Genomic DNA, 24961 nt, shown 5'->3' on the forward strand with positions numbered 1-24961 from the left:
TACCATTGTCTGGATCTGTGAATAATGAAGAAAAAAATCAATTGACAGTTATACTGTTAGATTATAGTATTTCATCCTTTAGATAATAACAGAAGAGTGAGAAGATTAATAGTATTTTCTATGGATTCTTGGTTATGGTATTTAAGCAGTCTTGGTCTGTATTTAATAAAGGATTCACAGATGGTATTTTTGAGCATGGACTAGTGCATGAAAAGCTATTTCCACCCAAAGAGCAGAAATTATCAATGTCGCTAAATTTAAAGTCATGTTATGTTGTTCTACTCAGCTAAAAAATCTAACTAACTGATCAGTAACCGGTTAACTAGCACTGTATAGTTCTAAGTAGCTAAATTGTCCACCAAGTTTGGGCAGGCAAAAAAACTACTTAGGATTACTCTTACTTCGATTGACATTTATGTCAGCATTGTGTCTATAGCTTTGGACTGGGGGAGATTTGGAGCTTGGATAACTCAACTCCTTTGGGGTGCTCTTTTCTTGTCCCCAGTTTCACTATTTTGGTGAGTCAGGAAGGACGTAGTTCATGGATAGCATGTGGGACCTGAGGACACTCCATTCGCATTTATTGAAAATTCCTGAAGCACCCCCTTTAGAATGTGTGTGTATATTTTTACTACACTTTTAGGCTCAGGAGGGGGCTTTTTTCAGCAGGAAGTGTCAGATCTTAACTTCCAGGTCATTTTCTTTTGGGGGAAAGACCTCTTAGACCATAAAATGGTACAAAAAGAGCCCTAAATATGGTGAAATTGCCCAAGGGGATGATACGCATGGGAGAGTGTGAGGTGGAGATCATTAGTATAATGTTACTTAGAGAAGTAAATGGCTTTATTAGGAGTAAATTGATGTCACTACAAATTGTGGGACAAAATGATAAGCTTTAATAACAATTTGGTTTCATGCCTGTATTTCGTCTCATTTTTTCTTAACAGAAAAATGTTTTTGAGGTTTATTAATATATTCCATTTTATAGGCCTTAATCTGCTACTTTCATTCCATGTGCCAACATTATATTTAATATTTGAAAAGGGAAGGGATTTTTTATGTACAGTATTTATATTCCGCCCTTTTGGAGCTCCTGGTGGAGCAGCGGGTAAAACAGTTGAGCTGCTGAACTTGCTGACTGAAAGATCGGCAGTTTGAATCTGGTGAGGGGGGTGAGCTCCCACTGTTAGCCCCAGCTTCTGCCAACCTAGCAGTTCGAAGACATGCAAATGTGAGTAGATCAGTAGGTACCCCACCAGCAAGAAGGTAACAGCACTCCATGCAGTCATGCCAGCCACATGATATTGGAGCTGTCCACGGACAATGCCGGCTCTTCAGCTTAGAAATGGAGATGAGCACCAACCCTCAGAGTTGGACATGACTAGACTTAATGTCAGGGGGAAACCTTTATCTTTACCTTATTCCACTCTTCTCACTCTGAAGGGGATTCAGGGCAGATCACAGAACATGCGGCAGACATTCAATGCCATTTTATACACAGACAACACAGACATTTTTTTGGAAAATGCCTCCAAGATGCCAAAAATGGGATTTGCTCATCTCTTCCCTTACATCTAGTTCTTATGCCCAACATACATTTAATTTTCCTCTACCATCAAGAAGCAGTTCAACGAAGAAAAGCAATTTGCCAGTTGTCTCTCTTTGAATAAAATTTACTAGTTCTGGAGTGGTAACAATTGCTCTCCCAAAATAAAAAATAAAAAATGCATTGCTGTTTATTGAGACCAAGTCACCTAGGCTGCTGTTGTTGCATAAAATGGCTCAAGGAAAAGGCTGCCCTATTTGACTCTCTCCTTTAAAAGCTGCATTAAGACAAAGAGGATGATAGACTGACTTCATCAAGACTTCTAAGGTGAAAGTTCATATCAGCTTAGATAGTTCAGTCTAACAGTCTGTTCTGCAGCTTAGCATTTGACATGGTGGCTGTAACAAGGTTTGACAGAGAGGTGAAAGGCTACTGTAATGTTACCAGCTGCCTTTAGAAATCCAATATATTTCACATAACCCTCCCTATCCCCATCTTTCCTTATACTGGAATCATGCCATTGAATCCAATTGTTTCATTTTAACTCATCACTGTACATTTTCTTTCACAAGAAGAAATGCCAGAATGCCTTTGGCATTTATTTCATGCCAGAAACATGAAATAAATGCTTGTTGGCATTCCAGAAAATTTTCATTTGGACTATATGTAACATTTCACAAGCAGACATTTGTAATAGAGAGCACAAAGATAAGTTTTTATACTCACATCGTTTAAGAAAACAATTTATAAAATAGAAAATGTTCATTTATATAACAGTGCCAGAAAAGTCTCAAAGTTAGAATGCATTATTTACATATATTATCTTCTGCACACCACTTCTCAAGGAACAAACTAATTAATATGCTCATGTATAAGTTGAGATCATGTATAAAATCGAAGGTTTTACGGCCAAAATTATATATTCTGATATGAATTGTGATAGGACTTGTGGATTACTTGAAAGTCATTCCTTGGAGAGAGGAAAACACAAATGCCACTTCAAGGGGCCAGTTGCCCTAGCCACCAACCACTGTTTTCCTGTCCAGGCATTCAAAAAGTCCAGAAGTGGTGCCACATTAGAGAGTGTAGAGGGGTTGGTGCTCCTTTTAGGTTCTCCAGGGATGGATTAAGCACTGGTTTTCTGCCACTCTGCTCAGAGAAAGAAGCATAAGACTCAAAAGAGACATGCACAAAGTAGAAAGGGGAGAAATCATCAAAGAAGAATTCAGATGAATAGCCAACTCCTGTAGGAAAAAGGTGTACAAGGCTAAAGCGCAAAATGAGCTCAGGATTGCCACAGACATTAAAAACAATAAAAAGGGCTTATTTGCTTATGTCGGCAGGAAAAGGAAAACCAAGGAGGCGATAGGGCCTCTGCGAGGAGAAGATGAGGTAATGCTGACAGGCGATAGGGAAAAAGCAGAACTACTTAATGCCTTCTTTGCCTTAGTCTTCTCACAAAAAGAAAGCTGTCCTCAACTTCAGCAACATAGAGAGGACTAAGGATTGGGGGAAATCCAACCCCAAATAGGGAAACAAGTCATCCAGGAACACCTGGCCGCTCTAAAGGAATTCAAGACTCCAGGGCCAGATCAGCTACATCCGAGTATTGAAGGAACTAACGGATGTTATTTCGGAACCACTGGCAATCATCTTTGAGAGTTCTTAGAGAACGGGAGAAGTCCCAGCAGATTGGAGGAGGGCAAATGTGGTCCCTATCTTCAAGAAGGGAAAAAGGACAACCCAAACAATTACCATCCGGTCAGCCTCACGTCGATAGCAGGCAAGATTCTGGAAAATATCATTAAGGAAGTGGTCTGCAAACACTTAGAAACAAATGCAGTCATTGCTAATAGTCAACATGGATTTATCAAAAATAAATCATGGCAGACTAATCTGATCTCTTTTTTCAATGGAATTACGAGCTGGGTAGATGCAGGGAATGCCGTGGATGTAGCGTATCTGGATTTTAGTAAGGTCTTCAACAAGGTCTCCCATGACTTTCTGACAAACAAACTAGTCAAACGTGGACTAGGCAAAACTACGGTTAGGTGGATCTGTAATTGGTTAAGCGAACGAACCCAAAGGGTGCTCACCAAAGCGTCGTCTTCATCCTGGAAAGAAGTCACGAGTAGAGTGCCGCAGGTTCCGTCCCGGGCCCAGTTTTGTTCAGCATCTTTATTAATGGCTTAGATGAAGGACTAGAATGCACGATCATCAAATTGGGAGGAATAACCAATACTCCAGAAGACAGGAGCAGAATTCAAAATGATCTTAACAGATTAGAGAGATGGGCTGAAACTAACAAAATGAAGTTCAACAGTAACAAATGCAAGATACTCCACTTAGGCAGAAAAAATGAAATGCAAAGATACAGAATGGGAGATGCCTGGCTCGACAGCAGTACTTGTGAAAACGATCTTGGAGTCCTTGTGGTCAGCAAGTTAAACATGAGCCTACAATGTGATGCAACAGCAAAAATAAGCCAATGGGATTTTGGCCTGCATAAATAGGAGTATAGTGTCTAGATCCAGGGAAGTTGTGCTACCCTTCTATTCCACCTTGGTCAGACCAAACCTGGAATCACACTGTGTCCAATTCTGGGCACCCCAATTGAAGGGAGATGTTGACAAGCTGGAATGTGTCCAGAGGAGGGCGACTAAAATGATTAAGGGTCTGAAGAACAAGCCCTATGAGGAGTGGCTTAAAGAGCAGGGCATGTTTAGCCTGCAAAAGAGAAGGCTGAGAGGAGACCTCATAGCCATGTATAAATATGTGAGGGGAAGTCATAGGGAGGAGGGAGCAAGCTTGTTTTCTGCTGCCCTGGAGACTAGGATACAGAACAATGGTTTTAAACTACAGGAAAAGAGATTCCACCTGAACATTAGGAAGAACTTCCTCACTGTAAGAGCTGTTCGACAATGGAACTCTCTGCCCTGAAGTGTGGTGGAGGCTCCTTCTTTGGAGGCTTTTAAGGAGAGGCTGGATGGCCATCTGTTGGGGGTGCTTTGAATGTGATTTTCCTGCTTCTTGGCAGGGGGTTGGACTGGATGGCCTGTGAGGCCTCTTCCATCTCTATGATTCTATGATTCTATGATAAAAGCTAAGTACAAACATTGACCCATGGACAAGTCAACCCAGGTTTTGGGGGTTGGTTGTTGACTAAAATTTCTAGACTTATACATACCAGTAAGTATATAAGTTATGTGTATTAGTAAGATCAGTGCATTTTTCAGTATATATTTACTTCTGATCCAATGATATTTTGATAATTTATAATGAAAGCAACTTGAAAGAGATTCTAATGTATATATTGCTTTATAGGAACTTCCCAAGTTTCTTCCAGATCTTGCCGCCACAGATGCCGATCTTCCATGGAACAGGTCTAAAAACCGTTTTCCAAACATCAAGCCATGTATGTGCTGTTTTATTAATTATTCTTTTCTCCAATTCTATATATATGAAATGCATCTTGAGCTTTTGGTTCTACTTTGATGTTTGAATGAGTGGAGGGGGCTCTCAGTGCAAACGGGAGCTTGGGCATAACCCATCATCATTTTTTACTGCAAACTCTGTCAAGTTTTTCATGTTTTATTAAGTTATTTATGATTATCATGTACTTTTCTCTCACACATATTAAGCTAGTGCTATGTGAAATTGTAGCTCGAATCATATCCTCCAAGTCTATTGATTTAGCAGTCAGTCCTGATTAATCCTTTGCCATTTCACTTTTTCAGTTACTTTTTAAATTTCCCAGTTTCTCTCTCCTTCTCCCATTTCAATCCCTGCCCCCTTTTCTTCAGCTTTCTTCAATGGCTGCAAAGAGAAATCACCATGCAAAGGTAGTTTGTGCTCAAGTTACCAAAGAGGGAGAGGAGAAGAAAGAAGCTATGCTTCCCAGTAGGCTCAATCAAAAGCAAACTGCTGCAGTCTCTCCCAGCTTGTCTTTTCCCCTCATTAATTACTTATGATATCTTGACCACCCTTTGATGCTGCTTGGCCACACATTTTTCAATTATCACATGTGAAGTCTCAGAAAATATGTTGTTAGTTCCAATTAGAATAGACCTATTGTATCGATGGGATTTACTTACATGCTGATTCATTATTTAACTAATTGGTCCATATAATCTTTAAAAGATTCACTTTGTAACATAATGAACATCTCTTGCTGTAGTGAAAAAAATAGAATATATATGTATGTGTCTACTATGTATATGTAAAATCCAAATGTTTCTATGTTCAGTTTCCCTTGGAACACAGTAATGCATTCATAAGGATACTTGTAAATGGACTTTGTAAGACTTCCACTAAAGATCAGAGTGAATATATGGTAACTTGTAAGTCCGGGATAGATATTATCACAGGAGACAGAAGTCTGTCTCTCTGTAGTTTAACACTGCTTCATTTTTCACTTAATAAGACAAGAAATGCCATTATTATTTTAAGCATTAACTGTGATGTGAGATGGGGGGCATAGCATTCCTCTGTTCATGTAGCCACATTCTGTGCTATTAATTTTTTGTAACAGCTGCTCCTGTTATCTTCAGTAGGTTCAGGACAAAGTCTTTACTTTGTTTACCAATACTAAAACTAAGTGTTTATTGTAGATTTTTGATATAACTTGGATTAATGCACTACCAGAATTGCCACTTTTGAAAGGGCTAAATCTAATATTTCCCTAGCTGGAGTGGGTGCATTGGAATTAAAGGGATATATTAGTTATTACTAACTTGTTGGCTGCAGTGGATATACTCTAACATTGGATTTAGTCTGTGATAGGCATTATGGAGGCCTCTATAAATGGTTAAATCACGATGTTCAGCAATGGTTCTGACAGCTTGAGTTGCTATAATTTATTGTTCAGCAATGTCTGGAAGGTTATGTGGTTTCCATATTTGATTTAAACCACCAAATTTATTTTAAGACATAAATTTACAATCTATATCATAACATCTCAGAAAGTAGTGGTTTGAGTGTTGAACTATGGCTCTGGGGACCAGGGTTCAAATCATAATTTAACCATGGGAACCTACTGGGTAATTTTGGGTAAGTCACACATTCTTAACCACAGAGAATCCCATTATCGTTTGCCTTCATGTCACAATTAGTTGGAAATGGCTTGAAGGTGCATAACAACAGATATCTTCAGTACTGCCACCTATATGCAGATGACACCCAGCTCTACTACTCCTTTCCACATAAAGCAGTGGTTCTCAACATATGGGTCCCAAGATGTTTGGACCTTCAACTCCCAGAAATCCTAACAGCTGGTGAACTGGCTGGGATTTCTGGGAGTTGTAGGCCAAAACACCTGGAAACCCATAGGTTGAGAACCACTGACCTAAAGCCAAGGAAGCTGTCCTGACCCTAAACCAGTGTCTGTCATCAGTAATGGACTGGATGAGGGCAAACAAATTGAAACTTAATCCAGATAAGACAGAGGTACTCCTGGGGCCCTCCATACAACCATATAACCTATAGTATCAAGGCAGAAAATCACACAATATCTGCTTTGAACTGGGTTTTCTGAGTCCACACTGCCATGTATTCCAGTTCAAAGCAGATAATGTGGTCAGTAGGAAGGCAGACCAGGGAATAGGGATCCAGCCTGTGCTAGATGGGGTCACACTCCCCCTGAAGAAACAGGTCTGCAGTTTGGGGGTCCTCCTGGACTCGGCACTGAACCTGGAAGCCCAGGTATCTGTGGTGGCCAGGAGGGCCTTTGCACAATTAAAACTTGTGTGCCAACTGCTTCCATTCCTTGAGAAGCCAGATCTGGCCACAGTGGTACATGCCTTAGTTACATCCTGACTGGATTATTGTAACACACTCTATGTGTGGCTGTCTCTGAAGGGTGCTCAGAAACTTCAGCTGGTCCAAATTTCTGCAGCCAGGTTGCTAACTGGGGCTGACTACAGGGAGCGAACAACCCCCTTGTTGAAGCAGCTCCACTGGCTGCCAGTCTGTTTCCGGACACAATTCAAAATGCTGGTTATTACCTTTAAAGCCCTAGACATTTCAAGTCCAAGCTATTTGGCTAACCACATTCCCTTGTACAAACCTGCCCGGGCCCTGAGATCTTCGCGAGAGGCCCTTCTCTTCATCCCACCTCCATCTCAAGCTTGGTTGGTGGAAACGAGAGAGCGGGCCTTTTCGGTGGCTGCCCCTCGACTCTGGAACTCCCTGCCCAGGGAAGCCAAAATGGCCCCTACCCTCCTGTCCTTCTGGTGGCAAGCCAAAATATTTTTATTGAAACAGGCATTTAAAGAAGAGGTTTTTGAGATCATATCGGGGCTGCTATGATTTTATGTGCTTTTATGGATTCAGTCTGAATTGTTTTCTTAATATTAATGATGACATACAACAACCCTGTGATCCCGGCCATGAAAGCCTTCGACAACACATGTTTAATATTGTTTTATATTTGTATATTTTAAGTTGTATTGTTATGCTTTCAATTGTGAGCTGCTTTGAGTCTCCATATTGGGAGAAAAAGTGGGATTTAAATAACAACAACAACAACACATATTTTAACATCTAACCTGGGAAAAGTCAGGATAGTGTTGTTCTTTTTTATTATTTTATTTTAATTTATTACATGAGGGAATTAGGGAAGTGCAATCAGTAATTGTTATTACAGTAGAGTCTCACTTATCCAACATAAATGGGCCGGCAGAACATTGAATAAGCGAATATGTTGGATAATAGGGAGGGAGTAAGGAAAAGCCTATTAAACATCAAATTAGATTATGATCTTACAAATTAAGCACCAAAACATCATGTTTAACAACAAATTTGACAGAAAAAGTAGTTCATTACGCAGTAATGTTATGTTGTAATTACTGTATTTACGAAGTTAGCATCAAAATATCCTGATATATTGAAAACATTGACTACAAAAATGCGTTGGATAATCCAGAACGTTGGATAAGCGAGTGTTGGATAAGTGAGACTCTACTGTACTTAAGAAAGGCTGTACATAGATGAATGAAACAGGAGTATCACAAACTTTTAATTCTATGAAGATAGCTATAGCAGGGATCTATTAATAGAACTACTTTTGTCAATGGAATCAAGATGGGAATATTCCCCCCTCTTCAACAACAGTTCTTCCCCAAAATTGTCTGTGGAGTGCTTAATGCCCCCTTAGAACTAGATTAATGGCTACAGAAAAGACTGGAGAGGCAAATGGGAAAGGAGAAAGCTCTGACATGATAAGAGGAATCTGCCTATCCAATGGTGGATATAAACTATAACACTACAATACAGCTTTTATGTCTATATCTATCAATCTAATCTGTCTAAGCGATTTATTTTATCTTCCTAACTAGTACTTTGAAATAAGTAATTGCATTGCTTTTGTTTCTACTGCAGATAACAATAACCGGGTTAAGTTAATGCCTGATGCAAGTATACCTGGATCTGATTACATCAATGCTAGCTATGTTTCTGTAAGTTTTGAATCAATTGTAATTGGTATCACATTGTCCTTGTTTTTAATCTTCTTAAAAAGAAATACAGTTTATATAATAATTAGTCTAACTTCATATTTATTTAGTATTATTTCTTCTTTTGCTATTGATTTATAACATAGTTTTACAATTCTAGTCCTAATTTTATATCCACATATATCAAGCTAATGCTGTTTGTTTGGATATCCTGACTTGTGTGGCTTGAACTTTTTTAATTAATCCAATTTCTGTTGGTTATTGATGCATGCCAATCCTTAGTACAGGCATCTGAAGCCCAAATACTCAATTGTCTTGCAGTGTTCAGAATCTGAAGATAAAAAAAATCCAGAAATACAAATATAGATATAACAATTTTTGCTATACCCTCCATGGCACTACTTTTCTGTAGTGGTAGGATTACACACTCCTGTAAAGCAGTAGGCTATCCTATTATTAATATAACTAGTCTATGGGGTTTTTTTAAGATCTGAGGAACATAAAGCAACATCTAGTAGCTGCAGTCAATATAGCTATTTAACTGACATTTCATTATTAAAATTGATTACTGTTTCAGATTTGAAACTTTCTGTTACTTTTACATCTGTATTCTCTTATAATCATCCTATATCCATTTATTGTGTTACTTCTGCGGTTCCTTTTTATTGTGATGAGAATAGTAGGTCATTTTCTATGTTTTGAGTTGAGCACTAGAATTAGATCAATGTAGGAGAAAATGGTGCAATTCAAATCCATTAGAATACATTCTCTGCATTTGACTTTTGCTGTTATTGACTATACAGAAGATATTCCAGGGTTTATTCACACTGGAGAATGATTAGTCCTTGATGGAATTAAACTCATGTCAAGTAAAAATCTAGATACTTACAGGTCAAGTAATTCACAGCTGTTTATTGGTCATCTGATACTTAATATACAGAACAGGTGGCTTGGAAAAGCTGTGTTAATCCTCTCTATAGTAAGAATGAGGTGAAGGACTGTAACTTTGCAAAGCAAAACTTTATATTTGCTATGCACATTGTATTCCATTGGGATGTTGAACTACATAGACTTATATTCATATCCAATATGCTTATATTCTTAAATCTTGACTGAACAATTAACAAAAGGAAACATAGTAATAACAGCGCCAGCCTTCCTTCATAACACAGTTTATGTCACATCTATATTTGAGTATTTATAGAATCAAGGAGGAAGATTTATACAGAGCACCGTAGGGTTGGGGCTATTTGAATATGGGTATATATGTTGCATGCATAAATGTGAATATAGTTAGTCTTCTGTATCCTACATTTTTTAAAATCCCCAAAGGAAACGTTGATTTTACAATTTATATAAGAAATACCATTTTACTAGGTCATTGCATATAGTGCAGTGGTTCTCAAACTGTGTGTCCCTGGTTGTTTTGGTCTACAACTCCCAGAAATCTCAGCCAGTTTACCAACTGTTAGGATTTCTGGGAGTTGAAGGACAAAACATCTGGGGACCCACAGGTTGAGAAGCACTCTTGAGCATTCATGGGTTTTAATATCCATGGTGCTTCCTGGAACAAAACCCCAGAAGATGTCAATCTGTATGTATGGTTTTGGATTCCTGTGTCTTAGTGGCAGTCTCCTACAAAGTTTGTTTCTGAACTTTAGAGTTGAGTGCTGCTCTTTATGTAGCCAGAATTTATCAAAACACAAGAGGAAGGTATTAACATTGTTGGAAGGACTGCAGAAATATTTTCCTAAAAGAAACCAATGACTGGATATATTTGAGGACAATAGACTGTTGAGTATCTGCTGGTGAAAAATTCAAAAAAATTAGGGGACCTGGGAGAAGGACTGAAAGTGCTCTCAAAAAGGGCACAAGTATCCGACTGGAAGTCTGTAAAGCAGTGGTTCGCAACCTGTGGGTCCACAGATGTTTTGGCTTTCAACTCCCAGAAATCCTAACAGCTGGTAAACTGTCTGGGATTTCTGGGAGTTGTAGGCCAAAACACCTGGGAACCCACAGGTTGAGAACCACTGCTGTAAAGGAATACTCACTTCTACAAAAAATGGTTGCATGTCTCACTTGTGTATGATTAAATACCATTATTGTTAAACATGCTGGTGCCCAATGGATGCTAACCTGGAAAATTACCAAAAATTTCAAGACTGCTGAGAAGTGGAAATGGACTTGGGGAAGATGCATCATTGCTCTACCTCCAAATTTAGTAACCAACATTATAGATTTTGTCCAGACACTTCAAATACCAAAATTCATTTTGTAGTTCATTTTGTTTCTTTTGACTGTTCAGAAGCCTGGGATCCTCAGAGGTTAATGCCCTTGGCCTCCATCTCTCTTTAGCACTTTTTTTCTGAATGCCAAACGTAATAAACTGAATTTTCAGATTAAGTACCATTCTGGAGGTCCTTAAACACTAAAGAGGAACATTTTTGTTAAGAGTGCACACATACCCAGGTCCCTCCCCACTCATCACATAGAACTCTGTTTTCACTTTGGTTTTGAAAACAATAAAGGTTCAGCTGTTCTCTCCCCCCCCCCCCCCCTTAGAAAAAGAGTATAGTTATGTAAAGCTTTGACTTCAAATGATGCAATTGATTAATGGGTGCATTTTTTCTTTATTGGTATTTATTAATATTATTTTTTGCCGTAGGGCTATTTGTGTCCAAATGAATTTATTGCTACCCAAGGACCACTACCAGGGACAGTAGGAGATTTCTGGAGAATGGTATGGGAAACACGAGCAAAAACCCTTGTTATGCTCTCTCAGTGTTTTGAAAAAGGACGAGTAAGTTATTCAAATGAAAATTGTACTTTATAACAACCAATTATGCATCAAATTAACATGTATGTGATCCTTTTTATGATTCATATTGTTCCATCCTGATTGCAGATAAGATGTCATCAGTACTGGCCTGAAGACAATATACCAGTAACTGTTTTTGGAGATATAGTGATTACCAAATTAGTGGAAGACATTCAAATAGACTGGACTATAAGGGATTTGAAAATAGAAAGGGTAAGGATTGATCTAATTTTTAAAACAAATCTTCTATGTATTTTATTACTAATGTTAAACAGCTATTATTAGCAACAATTCTGTAAAATAAGAGAAATATCCTCATGTCTTTATGGCTATTTGCCTTATTGCTGCTATGGCACTTGTTGTGTAACTCCAGTATATGATCCATCTGGCCCAAAAGACAGACAGTAAATTTGTGGACGAGCTCACACCTACATAGTCATCACCCTCTGATTGAAACATTGAGTGATGACTTACTTGGATGAAGCGGTGGTCAGAGATGAAAAGTGCAGAAACAGCTTTTTATTGTCATCACTCAGACTTAGAGCCTTCAGCAAAGGAGGCAGTTTGTGCATTCACCCAAAGGTTATTGAGTGTTATGCCACTGGGTAATGAGATACTAAATGGAGTACATTCAGGTATGACTCAGTCTTGACAGCTGAATTTGGAGGTGTTTTTTTGATTGACTACATGATAAGACTGCAACATATAACAAAGTCAGGACTTTCTCAACATCTAGCTTGTAATATTTTTAGGAGGTGGATTATCTATTTTCTTGCATGGCTTTTATTCCTCTGTGATATCCTTCTTGAGCTCTTCAACAAATGCAAATGTATCTTTCTATCAGATAATAATAATAATAATAATAATAATAATAATAATAATAATAATAATAACAACTTTATTTATACCCCGCCACCATCTCCCTGTGGGGACTCGGGGCAGCTTACAATGAGGATATAACAACAACATAGTATACAATGCACACAATCAACTAAAACAATGAGATTTAAAAACAATGCAATACAAGATAAAAACAACATAATAGTTACTAAAAACCAGAACATCAAATTGTTCTGCACAGCAGAGGGTGACTAATACATCATTCCACCAGGAAAATCAATGACTAACAATATTCTTCTTCCAACAATGTTCATTATTTTATTGGGGAAATTACATTATTTAATCATTATCTCTGTCCTTTTGTGCTAACTAATCAATAGAAAACTTCTTAGATGGACAGCTTAGTAGAATGCAAAAAAAAAAAACCTGATCAGAATGCATCTCAATGACCTCTCAGATTACTAAACCAATATCTTAATATCTTTCAATGTCTTTGCAAGCATGGGGATTGCATGATGGTACGTCAGTGTAACTTTACTGCCTGGCCAGAACATGGAGTACCTGAAACAAGTGCATCATTAGTCCATTTTGTAAAGCTAATCCGTGCCAGCCGAGCACATGACAGCACGCCCATAGTTGTTCACTGCAGGTAAGCAAATCATGTTTTGCAGTAAAAACATAACACTAAATCAAAGCATTAATTTGTTAGAAACACAAACATAGTTTATCCAGTTCAGGCAACCTCATTAGTTAATTTGAGAACTGGTGATCATTAAGCTTATTGTTGATAAGATCACAATAGCAAGAGGGGGAAACTAGGACAAAGGAGAGATGCTATAATTGCTCATTAAGCATAGGACAAGTGATTTCTTACAACTATGGAAGTGTAGGAAATATTGCTTCATATATTTGAGCTATCAATAGATGAAAAGCCAAAAATTGGTCAAAAGTCTGGACTCACAAATTTGGAAACACAATGGGATAGCTGCAACTATGCCATTATAATGAACATCTTCATAAATATTAACAGGTATTTAACCAAAACATTGAGAATACTTACAAAATAAACATGTTTCTACTATATAAAATATAGCATGTTTGCATGATGGACCAAGTCTTCAGGAGATCTAGTTTTCAATCCCTGTTCAGCCATGAAAACATGCTGGGTGGCATTTGGTTGGTCACATTATTTCAATGTCAGCGTGAAGGCACATTACAAAAACAGTCCTGTTATTTTTATTGTATCATATTATAAGAGGCCGGAGGATATGAAAGTCCGAATATAACAGAAAGTAAAGGTAAAGGTTTCCCCTGGCGTTAAGTCCAGTCATGTCTGACTCTGGGGGTTGGTGCTCATCTCCATTTCTAAGCTGAAGAGCCGGCGTTGTCCATAGACACCTCCAAGGTCATGTGGCTGGCATGACTGCATGGAGCGCCGTTACCTTCCCGCCGGAGTGGTACCTATTGATCTACTCACATTGGCATGTTTTTGAACTGCTAGGTTGGCAGAAGCTGGAGCAACAGCGGGCGCTCACTCTGCTCCCGGGATTTGAACCTGGGACCTTTCGGTCTGCAAGTTCAGCAGCTCAGTGCTTTAACACATTTCACCACCGGGGCTCCTATAACAGAAAGTACCAGGGAAAAATCAGCATTATTCAAACTCTAATTCCATTTTACTGCAAATCCAATTATCTGTTAGATACTTTAGAATTGGCATTCATGTGTAGATGCTTCATTCATTCTTTGCAGTGCTGGAGTTGGAAGAACAGGTGTTTATGTGGCTCTTGACCATTTAACACAACATATAAATGACCATGACTTTGTGGATATCTATGGACTTGTAGCTGAGCTGAGAAGTGAAAGGATGTGTATGGTTCAGAATCTGGTAAGATATTTAAAAACCTATGTTTTCTGTTAAGGTTGTAATTTGCCCAGGAACACATCTAGGTTGTTAAGTTGTGTATATCTGTATTTCAGTTATGTTGCTGTAGATAAAGTGTCAATAACTAGTGAAAAAAGTGACTACTACCTAAGCAGGCCTCAGGATGCCTCTAAACCCAAAGGAACTATTTTGATTTCCCTTCACTGCTAATTTGTAATTATTCTCTTACACTTTGCATTCAAGTAATAAAGAATACTCTAATGGAGAAAGCTAGCCTTGACTTCATCTGAGTACATGTCACTGACGCCACAGGGGAGTTTCAGGCATATAACATGTTTCTCCTGGATCATCACACAGATCACACTGTAATGCATTTTAGGACAGTACATTCTCTTGTTCAGGAACAATTTTGTTTTTGCAACAGCTTCTTCAAGGGAGAGGTGTCCTTGCCTTCCCAACTGATCCTTCCTGGTGGCAGCAACACAAAACCCCATTTGGTTTTTGATACATCATGGTTGTTCGACTTCATCCTTCGATATGCAGGGTGGGCAGGCAGGTGGCCAGCCATTGTTTGTTTGTTTACTCCCCAAAACAAACGGGAAAGAAGAAATGAGAAATGGAAAAATATAAGTGTAACGTATTTTCTTTTACAAATACGAGTTTCAAGGAGAAAGAGGGTGCAAAAGGATGTTTAATTGATGTGACTTCTCTTAAATTACTTGGAAGCCCTTCCTAGTGTTCTACACTTTTAATATTTCCAGAAACGGATGAAAATGCCCTCTAGGAATCTAGGGACAAAAATTATATGTCCCACATGAGTTCTTGTTCTCCTCTCCTCTGCATGAATTTCTCGTTTTCAGGATTTTGTTATGCCATATGATAGAAGGGAGACTCCTAATAATTTTCTTCCATTTGCTTCTGTCTTGTCACACAATAGTTATATCATCTGAAATCCTGAATGGTCTTTACGTATACAGAAACAATGTAGCTATGATACTGCACAGGGATTCTGTAGGGATGATGACTAGGAAATAGTCATACAGTAGAGCCCGGCTTAACCGAGTTAAACGGGCGGGTCCAATCTTGGATAACTGAATTTGATGGATAATAGGGGGGGCTATTATCCAAGTTGGGGGCTTGGCTAGGACGCGGAGAAGGTGCCTCAAGGGAGATAGGCAGGCTCCAGAGGAAGTCCTAATGCAAGATTTCTTCCCCCATACCTTCCTTGTTTATCTTTGAGGAGCTCAAAGGCTCCCACCAGCTGCTTTGGGGCAGTGGACAGCAGGGCGGGCTCCATGCAGAAGAGGGCGCAGAGCTGCAAGGAGGCCCAGGAGGAAGCCGCCGCGATCATGGCTGCCTCTGCATCCCCCTCTGTGGCCTCCTCCTCCTTCGTGTCTTCCAGCCGGAGGAAGAGGGAGAGAAAAGTCCTCCTCCCTCTTCCCCTCTTTCTCTCGAGCTCCCTCCACACAGTAGCAATAGCGGCAGCGGCTTCCTCTCGGGCCTCCTTGCAACTCTGCACCCTCTTCTGCTTGGAGCCCGCCCTGCTGTGCGTCGCCTAAGAGCAGCTGGTGGGAGCCTTTGAGCTCCTCAAAGGTGAACAAGGAAGGCGTGGGGGGGGGGGGAGAAATCTTGCATTGGAACGTCCTCCAGCACCTCAGATAATACAGATGCTCGGATTAGCGGAGCTCGGTTAAGCGGAGTTATACTGTAAATGTGTAACTCCGCTTTACACATTTATAACTGCCGTGTTGGATTCTTACCACCATTTTTATTGATCTAGTATTTAGCCTCATTGATATGTTCAAATTTGTAGGATGTGGGTTGCAGAATTCTATTGCTTTTTTTTTAGTTTTTTTGAGAACAGAGATGTGTTCCTTTGAAAGAACAATTCTTGGGAGCAGGAAGTTGGTTCAAAGCCACCAAAGCAAGAAACATAATTTTATTTCCTCTTCCAAGGACACACAATAACCCAGAAACTCTTAGAAAATTATTGATGATTCTCAAAGATGACAGGTTCACTGTTAAAATGCTCTTATTCTAAAAGCAATCAATGTGATATCCCAAAACAGTTTCAAAATAATTTCCAATTAGCAGCAGACTCTCCCTCTATAAATAAAATAAGTTGAGTAACTTTTAATTTTCACATTTTGTAGGCACAATATATTTTTTTGCACCAGTGTATTTTGGACTTATTGACAATCAAGAGGAGCAGCCAGCCTTTATGTTTTGTTAATTATTCAGTACTGCAAAAGATGGATTCTTTGGATGCCATGGAAGGTAAACAGATTATCTACCAAAGAACTATATTTCTTAAAATGTCAGTTCCATATTTGGCCTTACTGAAATAGCAGTTTAAAAAATACAATTTTTAAATGATTTTGGATTTTATGAATTTCAGCCTCCTAGCAAAATGTAATTTGTATTAATTGTTTGTAGACCAGTACGAACTATATCCAACTTCTCATCTTTACTGTCAAGCCATTCTCTCCTCATATACTGTCAAATCAGCCTATATCATACTAAAGATACATAAAACGTTCATTTAATTTTGGATTTCTCTTCTCCCTTTGCTGTTTATATTTAGTCAAATAATTACATTTTCCTTAGTACAAAAGGTCAAAAAAAGTTGAACCTTCCTCTCTAGGACATCTTTTACTTTGAATGCTATGATTTCCTATACTTTGGACTTTTATTTTTCACCACGGGCTCTTCTTTCTCTCCAAATCTATGCAGTCTTGTTTTCTTTGAGCATATGTTTCTTCTTAAATCATTTCACAACTGGATTCCACTCAACACACAACAACCCCAATTAATAATACAATTATCAAAAAGTCATATTTTTCTATTTCACACACACACACACACAAATTGAAACCACATCATACCCTAGCTGAAGCACCACATTTGTGGAAATTCTCCCTATATATAGTTCTGCCTGGTACCAATATTGATATTTTTATCAGTGAAAGGAAATTATGTTTTATTCTACTATATTTGTAATGTATTTCCACATATTTTTGTATTTGAACATATGCTTAAGGTTTTTTTTCCACATTTTACCTTATATTTGTTAACTGCTTTACAAGTGCACTTAGATAATGGAAGATAAATCTTTTGAATCAACTATAAGATGAGAAAAAATAAAGCTTAAGCTTTAAAAGGCTGTAAATAAGATAAATTGTACCACATTGGTTGTAAAAAAAGATCACATTAATGATGTTGTTCTTTCTTTGGTTTTCTCAGCTAATGTTATACATATTTGCATTTTTAAAAAATGAATTTGATTAAATTATTACATATAATTTAGGAAAAATTATATTTAAAGGTTTCAACAACTGCATCTGTTCCTTTTGTAGGTGACGTGGAACTAGAATGGGAAGAAACCACCATGTAAATAAATGGATGAAATGTCTGTCTCGAGAAACAAATGGATTTTTTCAACACCAGAGGCCAAAAACATATCCCATTCTTACAAAACTAGCTAAAAGCAAAGAGTAATTTTTATAGAAAAAAAGAAAAGGAAAAAAAGAAATTAGACTGTTTATACTCTATTTATATGCCTTCACAAATACTATAAATTATTAAATGACACTTTTGTACAGAGTGCTGTTCTGTTTCTATAACAAAATATTGTATGCATTGAGTGCAGTCCAGCAATAATGAATCATGTATTAAGTTCTATCAACAGCATGATTAAACTAAACATTTCATTGGAGTGGTGGTATTTTCTGCTACTGATTTAATGCAGAACTAGACATTACATGAGACACTGATTTGATAATGATGGGTCCCTATACTGGGAGAAAGGCAGGATAAAAATAAATAATAAATTAATGATGAATGACCCTTTCTCCTATATGACCCATGAGAAGTCATCAACATTCCTACATATTTGCATCTACCAGCAGCTAACAATGTGAGTTGACAGAGAAATGCAATATCACTACATTGATACCACTATATAACACTACAAGAACCTGAATTGTCCAATGAAATTGGCTTGTGGCAAAAAAGGACAAATTACGTTTTTCTTCCCACAGTAGCTACTAAACTAATAAATGTATGAAACTAGCTGTGCCTGGCCACACGTTGCTGTGGCGTTGTCTGGTGGTGAGAAATTGTTGAGGTAGTGGTGGTATTGAATGTATGTTGTATGGTTGTCTTTATGTTTAGTATGCACACTGAAGTGGATTATATGGCAGTGTGGAGTCAAAATAATCCAGTTCAAAGCAGATAATACAAGATTCTAAATGGGTTATATAGCTGTGTGGAAGGGCCTTGAGTCTACTCTGTGATATAATCCAGTTAAAATCTGATAATCTGTGGATAAGTGAGGCCTAACTGTGCCTATCCCCTGGGCTGAGTAGGTTTCTAGGAGACCAAGTGGGTGGAGCTTAGCCTTCAAACTGGCAGCAATTGGATAAAAACTGTTATTCCTCTCCCTGTAATTAAGACTTTATTTTTCTTTTCTTTTTGTTGTATCAACCTAGAGCCGTGAATGATGGGTTGTGTTGTCAAATTTCGAGGTTGGGGGGCCTGTAGTTTTGTTGTTTTGTCCGCTGCCCTGATGCCATCACTCTTTTATATATATAGATGTGCTGCCGCTGTGGTGGCAAGGATTAGTGATGTAGATGTAGAATCTGTGTATATATGCTTTCAAGAAGATTTCAAATTCTACTTGAAGATACATTCATGAAGGATACCTTACAATGGCTAAAAGCAGAGACATGGCTATTAGGGTGCGAAGGGGACATTGCCCTAAATAAGCATTCTGGTTCCCGCTATCCCCAGATTTCCTGCATTCCAGAGTGTGAAACACTGAAAATTATTAATATCTATGCTCAATTCATATTTTCTGGATATGGGCATACAGCTTCCTTTCAGAAAAAATTCTGAATACATTCCCTTTAATTCTAATAACCTATAATGATGCCTTCCAAATTAGCCAAATGTGATGTATAGCATTCATATTCCTCAGGTTTATAAGGCTTTGAGTGTAAATTTGCAGTATTTTTGTGGTTGATTGTGAATAAAGACTGCCATGCCTACACCTAACTGACATATCAAGGGATGTGGTTGCTTAAAGTGGATGATTTCCAAGACTATCTCAACCTTCCCTTAAATGTATGCCCTTGTGTTTTGACTCTTTGTTTTATGAGAGTTGAAATATTATCTTATGATCCTCAACAGCTGAAAACTTGCCCTCTGACACTATGGAGAATTTTCAGCTTTCTTTTCCAGTACACAGTAGCCTTTCAGGGACACTTAGAGCTATTCAAGCCAATGTTTGATGATGCTGACCAGATATTGTTGGATTTGTTGTTCTGTGTTGCAATGCATGTTATAACTGTACATATGAAAGAATTTTTTTAAAAAAATAACACGTCATCTTCCATTCCTATTGTTTTACTAAAACTGGAAAAAATAAAATTTTACATTTTATTATGCAATATAATTTGTAATATCAAATGCTTTCCCCTATGTATATCTTTCTTATCTGTAGTAAAATGGGCACAATTGAAATTACAAACATGTCACAAAGTTACGCAGTCCCAAGGCAATACTCACGGAAACAGCACTTGGAGCACTAGGTTCTCCGCATCTTTGTTTTCTATGATTAAGAATGATGCTTGTCATTATGATTATTTTATTAAACAAAAACTAGAAAACAGGAGGCAAAATTATGCATGACTTTACACTATTTTTATTTATAAATATGTCTTTGTCTCATGGGCTCCAGAGGGCAGGATCAGAACAAAAAAATGGCATGGCAGTTTCAGCGTTTCATTTTTGAAATGCACCCTGAAAAAGATGTATGATGGTTCAAAACCATCTGGGAGGTATAGTTATTATTTCTTTTTGAAATCTTAAAAAAAAAAACACATGCGCATGCAATGATTACTCTTTATTTATTTATTGTTATTTATATACTACAGAGACTGAAAACCTAAAAATATACAAACATTAAAACAGAATTTAATATTAATAGCATTAAAAACAAACTATTAAAATCCTTAAAACTGATTAAAATGAAGATGGTTAAGAGATTATGCACATCAAATGTAACTTAATCTGCTGCTAGATATAGTAACATTCCTTCCTGTCCCTGGAATGTTTCTATAGAGATGAGGGAACCTCTCCACTTTGATGCTAGCAATGTAACTGCCTCATCACACCAGAGCATGCATCCACTTTAAATACGGTTTCTGCCTCTTGCAGAATTCTGGGGTTTGTAGTTTGGTGACCTGTCTGTCTGAGCTGTTTAAAGACTCTTCCCTAAAGTGGATTTAATGGGGATCCAAGCTGTGTGATGAGGTCCTAAGATTACCATTTGGAAGCACAGAGAATAGTCTTTGCATGAAGTCCTGTTTCTCCTGGACTATATGGGGCTGTTGCATTCACCCTTAAAGAAACAAGAACAGGGGAGCAATTCCTGAAGACAAAGAAACTGCCTTCAAGTCAACTTCAAGTCCAACTTACGGATATCTTCTCCTTGGCAAGATTTTTTCCGGTTTGCAGTTTCCTTCCTCCAAGGCTGTTTATGACTCACCCATGGTTTCATGGCTTAGTGGAAAATGGAGGAGGGAAAATACAGTCCTATTTTGAGAGGGCAATAACCTCATTTCAAAGTCTCACTTGTAGCCACAGCCTGCCTCTAGCTCCCATGCTCCCACCCACCCATGGAAAGGAAGGAGTGGGAATAAAATTCCAGAAAATGTCCAAACCTTTGAATCTCTTGGGATCTCAGCCAAGAGCTTACATGGATAATACAAAATTTAAAATGGTCCAGAACCAAGAAGCCTGAAACAGATTTCAGTCTGGATGTAAGACTGAACCCCAGGCAAGGAATTAATGTACTGTGAACATTTCTTTTCTGGAGACCAACTGTACTGTAAAGTCCCCTGTCAGCCAGAATAACTGTTCTTTTTCATGTAGAACAGGAGGGAGAGGTGATGCACACAGCTGTTGATATTCTTCACAATATGATTGATACATTTCCCATTTCATTGGGTTCACTTATTATACATCTATTTTCAAGCATCTGATTGATTGTTTTGACAGGTTCTTCTAGCTATTCCAATCAGGTATTTTTAGTCTTGTAACTGCAGGCTCATAGTTTCACAAATTTTGTAATCTCAAATGTGTCTGTGTGCATTATTTTAACAAAGGCTGTCAAGGCCGCAGGTAGGTTAAGATGTAGCCAACAAAGACTGAAATAAGTTGTCTATATGGACAGATGAAAATACAAAAAGTATTTATCCAGCTGTTTGGTATAAAGGTTTTTTTTTATCTTCCTCAGGCTTTGACAAAGGCATTTAAAAAACCCCCTCTATGGATCCCTCATAGGTAGAATTTTAATCAGAAACTCAACTCTTTGTGAAATTTCATATGTGTACTCTTGGCAATTCTGTATTCTTTCCCTGGCTTCTGAATCAATTGCTGACATCAACTTAAATTAGACTAATTTTATAAAAGTCTGCCTTTGATTTGCTGTTCAGAGAATCTATGAACCTATTCTATGCAGAGCACCCACGAACCTATGAATGTTCCAATTATTGATAACAATGTCATGGTATTATAAAGGAATTGTTTTTGTTTTTTTTACTTTCTATTGAAAATTATTTTGGTCACACCACATCCCATCCAAGTTACTACCTATATATACTCCGCTTTAGGATGCATCTGCATTATGGCGTTATAGCAGTTGGATAATTCTTTGGTCGTAATGGCTCCATCAATTCATTAGTTATGCATACACATGATATCTCCATGTACTCTTTGTGTCAAATTGTGACATAATTTCTTCAAGTATTCAAGATACAATTCCATTAAGTACAGTTGCCTACATTCTCTAAATAAATCCAATTATTACACATTATTACATTATTATACACAATTTTTGCAGTTAACTTACTGAACTGCAAAATACAATGCAGGTGCCATTTCTTATGAGAGCACTCCTGCAGTTAAAAATGAATATTTAACTTAACTATGGTATGTGAAGTTATTAGAAATGTTTTAATAACTTTGCTTTTAAAATAGTGACATTGTATAAATTGCCTTCTCCATTTCCCACAAACAGTTTGTTTCTTTTAAAATCAGTGGGCATGCTCTGCCAGTCGGGGATAGGGGGGGGGAATCAATTTTCTTATGCTCAAGACCAGCCCCCCCCACCAAATATTAAGTAGCCTGCTGTTTATTTCTGGTAGTACTTCCCCGGAGTACTACTGATATTATTATTAATGTTATTAGCAAACATCAGCTGTCATGGGGAAGCAGACCTCTCTCATACTCAGCTTATGGTGCCAGAGTAACTATTGTTATTAATATCAATATTATTATCAACAGTCATTGGTACACACCAGCTGTAATGGGAAAGCAGTCCTCTGTCAGAACCTGCTTATTGTTATGGGGCCAAGACAAAAGGAAAATGAAAGCAAACACAATGACTGTGCAGCTTTCATTTTCGTGTCGCCTCTCATTTCATATTAAATTATCATTCATTTTGTGTAGACAAACAGTCAAAATGAAACAAATGCATGAAGGAAATGAAGGAAACATATATCACACACATCCCTAGTGGAAACTGTCTTAAATCTAATCACTAACCCCATCTAGAGTAAATTCATTGGAGCAAGGGGAATTTACATAAGTACAGTACAGTGTCACTTATCCAAGCCTCGCTTATCCAAGCCTCTGGATTATCCAAGCCATTTTTGTAGTCAATGTTTTCAATATATCATGATATTTTGCTGCTAAATTCATAAATACAGTAATTACAACATAACATTACTACGTATTGAACTACTTTTTCTGTCAAATTTGTTGTCTAACATGATGTTTTGGTGCTTAATTTGTAAAATCATAACCTAATTTGATGTTTAATAGGCTTTTCCTTAATCCCTCCTTATTATCCAAGATATTCGCTTATCCAAGCTTCTGCCTGGATAAGTGAGACACTACTGTACTGTTTTACTGTACAGCAATTAATCTAGTGACTTTTTCCAGTTGGGATTAAAAACTGGATTTATGCAATGGTGGAAGGAAAACTGGTGTGGAGGTGTGACCAAATAGACATTGAGAAAGTCTGTAAGTAGTTAAGACATATTTCATCCATCTCTGCTTATGTTTGGGAATGTAATTTGAAGATTGGACTTCAGGATGGCAGTTCTTCTTGCACTAAGGAAATATTTGAAGTTTGGAATTTTTTTTTAGCTAAATTTATACCAAAGTACTGCAAACAGCAATAGCAAATGTATTGTACACATTTATTAGATGCATCTACAGTACTTGCAAGGCCCTTTAAAAATTCATAATGGTTTGCGAATAAATATTATAAATGTCTCCATATTGGGTTGCAATATGCAATGTATGGTCATGCCCAATTACTGGACAAAAGCAGCAATCATAGATTTGAGCCATCCATATTTCATGCAAAGGTCACACATGACAGCAAATTTCTTTTACCAGTTGTAGGCAGACATGGTGTACAAAGGTTTCCCAGATTTGGAATGGATTCAGACACATTTGAGTAATTTGAAGAGAGTTAAATGCCTTTCTTCACTTGGCTTTTCTTATTTGAAAGCCATTTATTCTTTTTTTTTCTCTCCCCTTTTTTCCTGACTTTTTAAAAAAGAAATCCATCTGCACAGAGGAAATGGTACCTTACTGTAACCATGATAACCTTTAGAGTCTTGTTCAATTTTTATGGATATACAATTGTAGATCATTCTGAATCAAAGAGAACCTTGGTAAATAAACACTTATGTATATTCCATTGTTTAGGCCAGTGTGTGAGTATTTATTTATTTCATTCATATGCTGCCTTTTATCCATATTGAGAACAAAGATGGCTCACAAAAGGATTCAATTTATATCCAACAATAAAAACATCAAAACAATTAAAACCAGCTCATTAGCTACTGTTCTGGAGATGATGGAAACTGAGTTTCAGAAAGCACTGCAATAGGGTCACTTTAGGATCACCCTAAGCTGAAACAACTTGAAGGCACACAATAATAATAATAAACATCTTCCTTGTGAGTGAAGGTGGGCTCTTATATATTTGGTGATTGGGTCTATTTTCACTATAGCCCTCTCCACATGTTATACTGAATGGACAGATCCACTTTGCATGATTCAAGTACAGGCAGTCTCCAAGTTACAAACAAGATAGGTTCTGTAGGCTTGTTCTTAAACTGAATTTGTCAAAACAAATACATTTTAAAGTATAGCTCCAATTGTACTCTTAAAAGCCTGCATTAGAATCTCTTTTTACTTACCTACTAATGCTGAAGTAGGCTTGGGAACTCTCTTTTTTGAGAGACAAAGGAGTTCCTCTCCTTTAATACCTATATAACAGACAGTACAACATGACCCTCTCTGTAGTAAATATCTTTATATTCAGGATAGAAAGAACTTGA

General features: G+C 37.6%; 1 protein-coding gene across 4 annotated transcripts in view; it reads left to right on the top strand.

The window, feature by feature from the left end:
- ptprq (protein tyrosine phosphatase receptor type Q) overlaps window positions 1–18252 on the top strand; it is a 116425-nt gene extending 98173 nt beyond the window's left edge. For all 4 annotated transcript variants that reach the window (XM_062982668.1, XM_062982669.1, XM_062982670.1 and 1 more), the window contains 8 exons: window positions 4871–4961; window positions 8924–9000; window positions 11663–11797; window positions 11903–12028; window positions 13156–13304; window positions 14405–14540; window positions 16691–16814; window positions 17894–18252. In XM_062982668.1, the coding sequence (XP_062838738.1) occupies window positions 4871–4961; window positions 8924–9000; window positions 11663–11797; window positions 11903–12028; window positions 13156–13304; window positions 14405–14540; window positions 16691–16814; window positions 17894–17931 (876 nt within the window). In that variant the 3' untranslated portion in view covers window positions 17932–18252. The remainder of the gene's footprint in view (window positions 1–4870; window positions 4962–8923; window positions 9001–11662; window positions 11798–11902; window positions 12029–13155; window positions 13305–14404; window positions 14541–16690; window positions 16815–17893) is intronic.
- Window positions 18253–24961: the final 6709 nt, after the last annotated feature.

Source organism: Anolis carolinensis, chromosome 5, assembly GCF_035594765.1.
Source record: "Anolis carolinensis isolate JA03-04 chromosome 5, rAnoCar3.1.pri, whole genome shotgun sequence".
Taxonomy (NCBI): domain Eukaryota; kingdom Metazoa; phylum Chordata; class Lepidosauria; order Squamata; family Dactyloidae; genus Anolis; species Anolis carolinensis.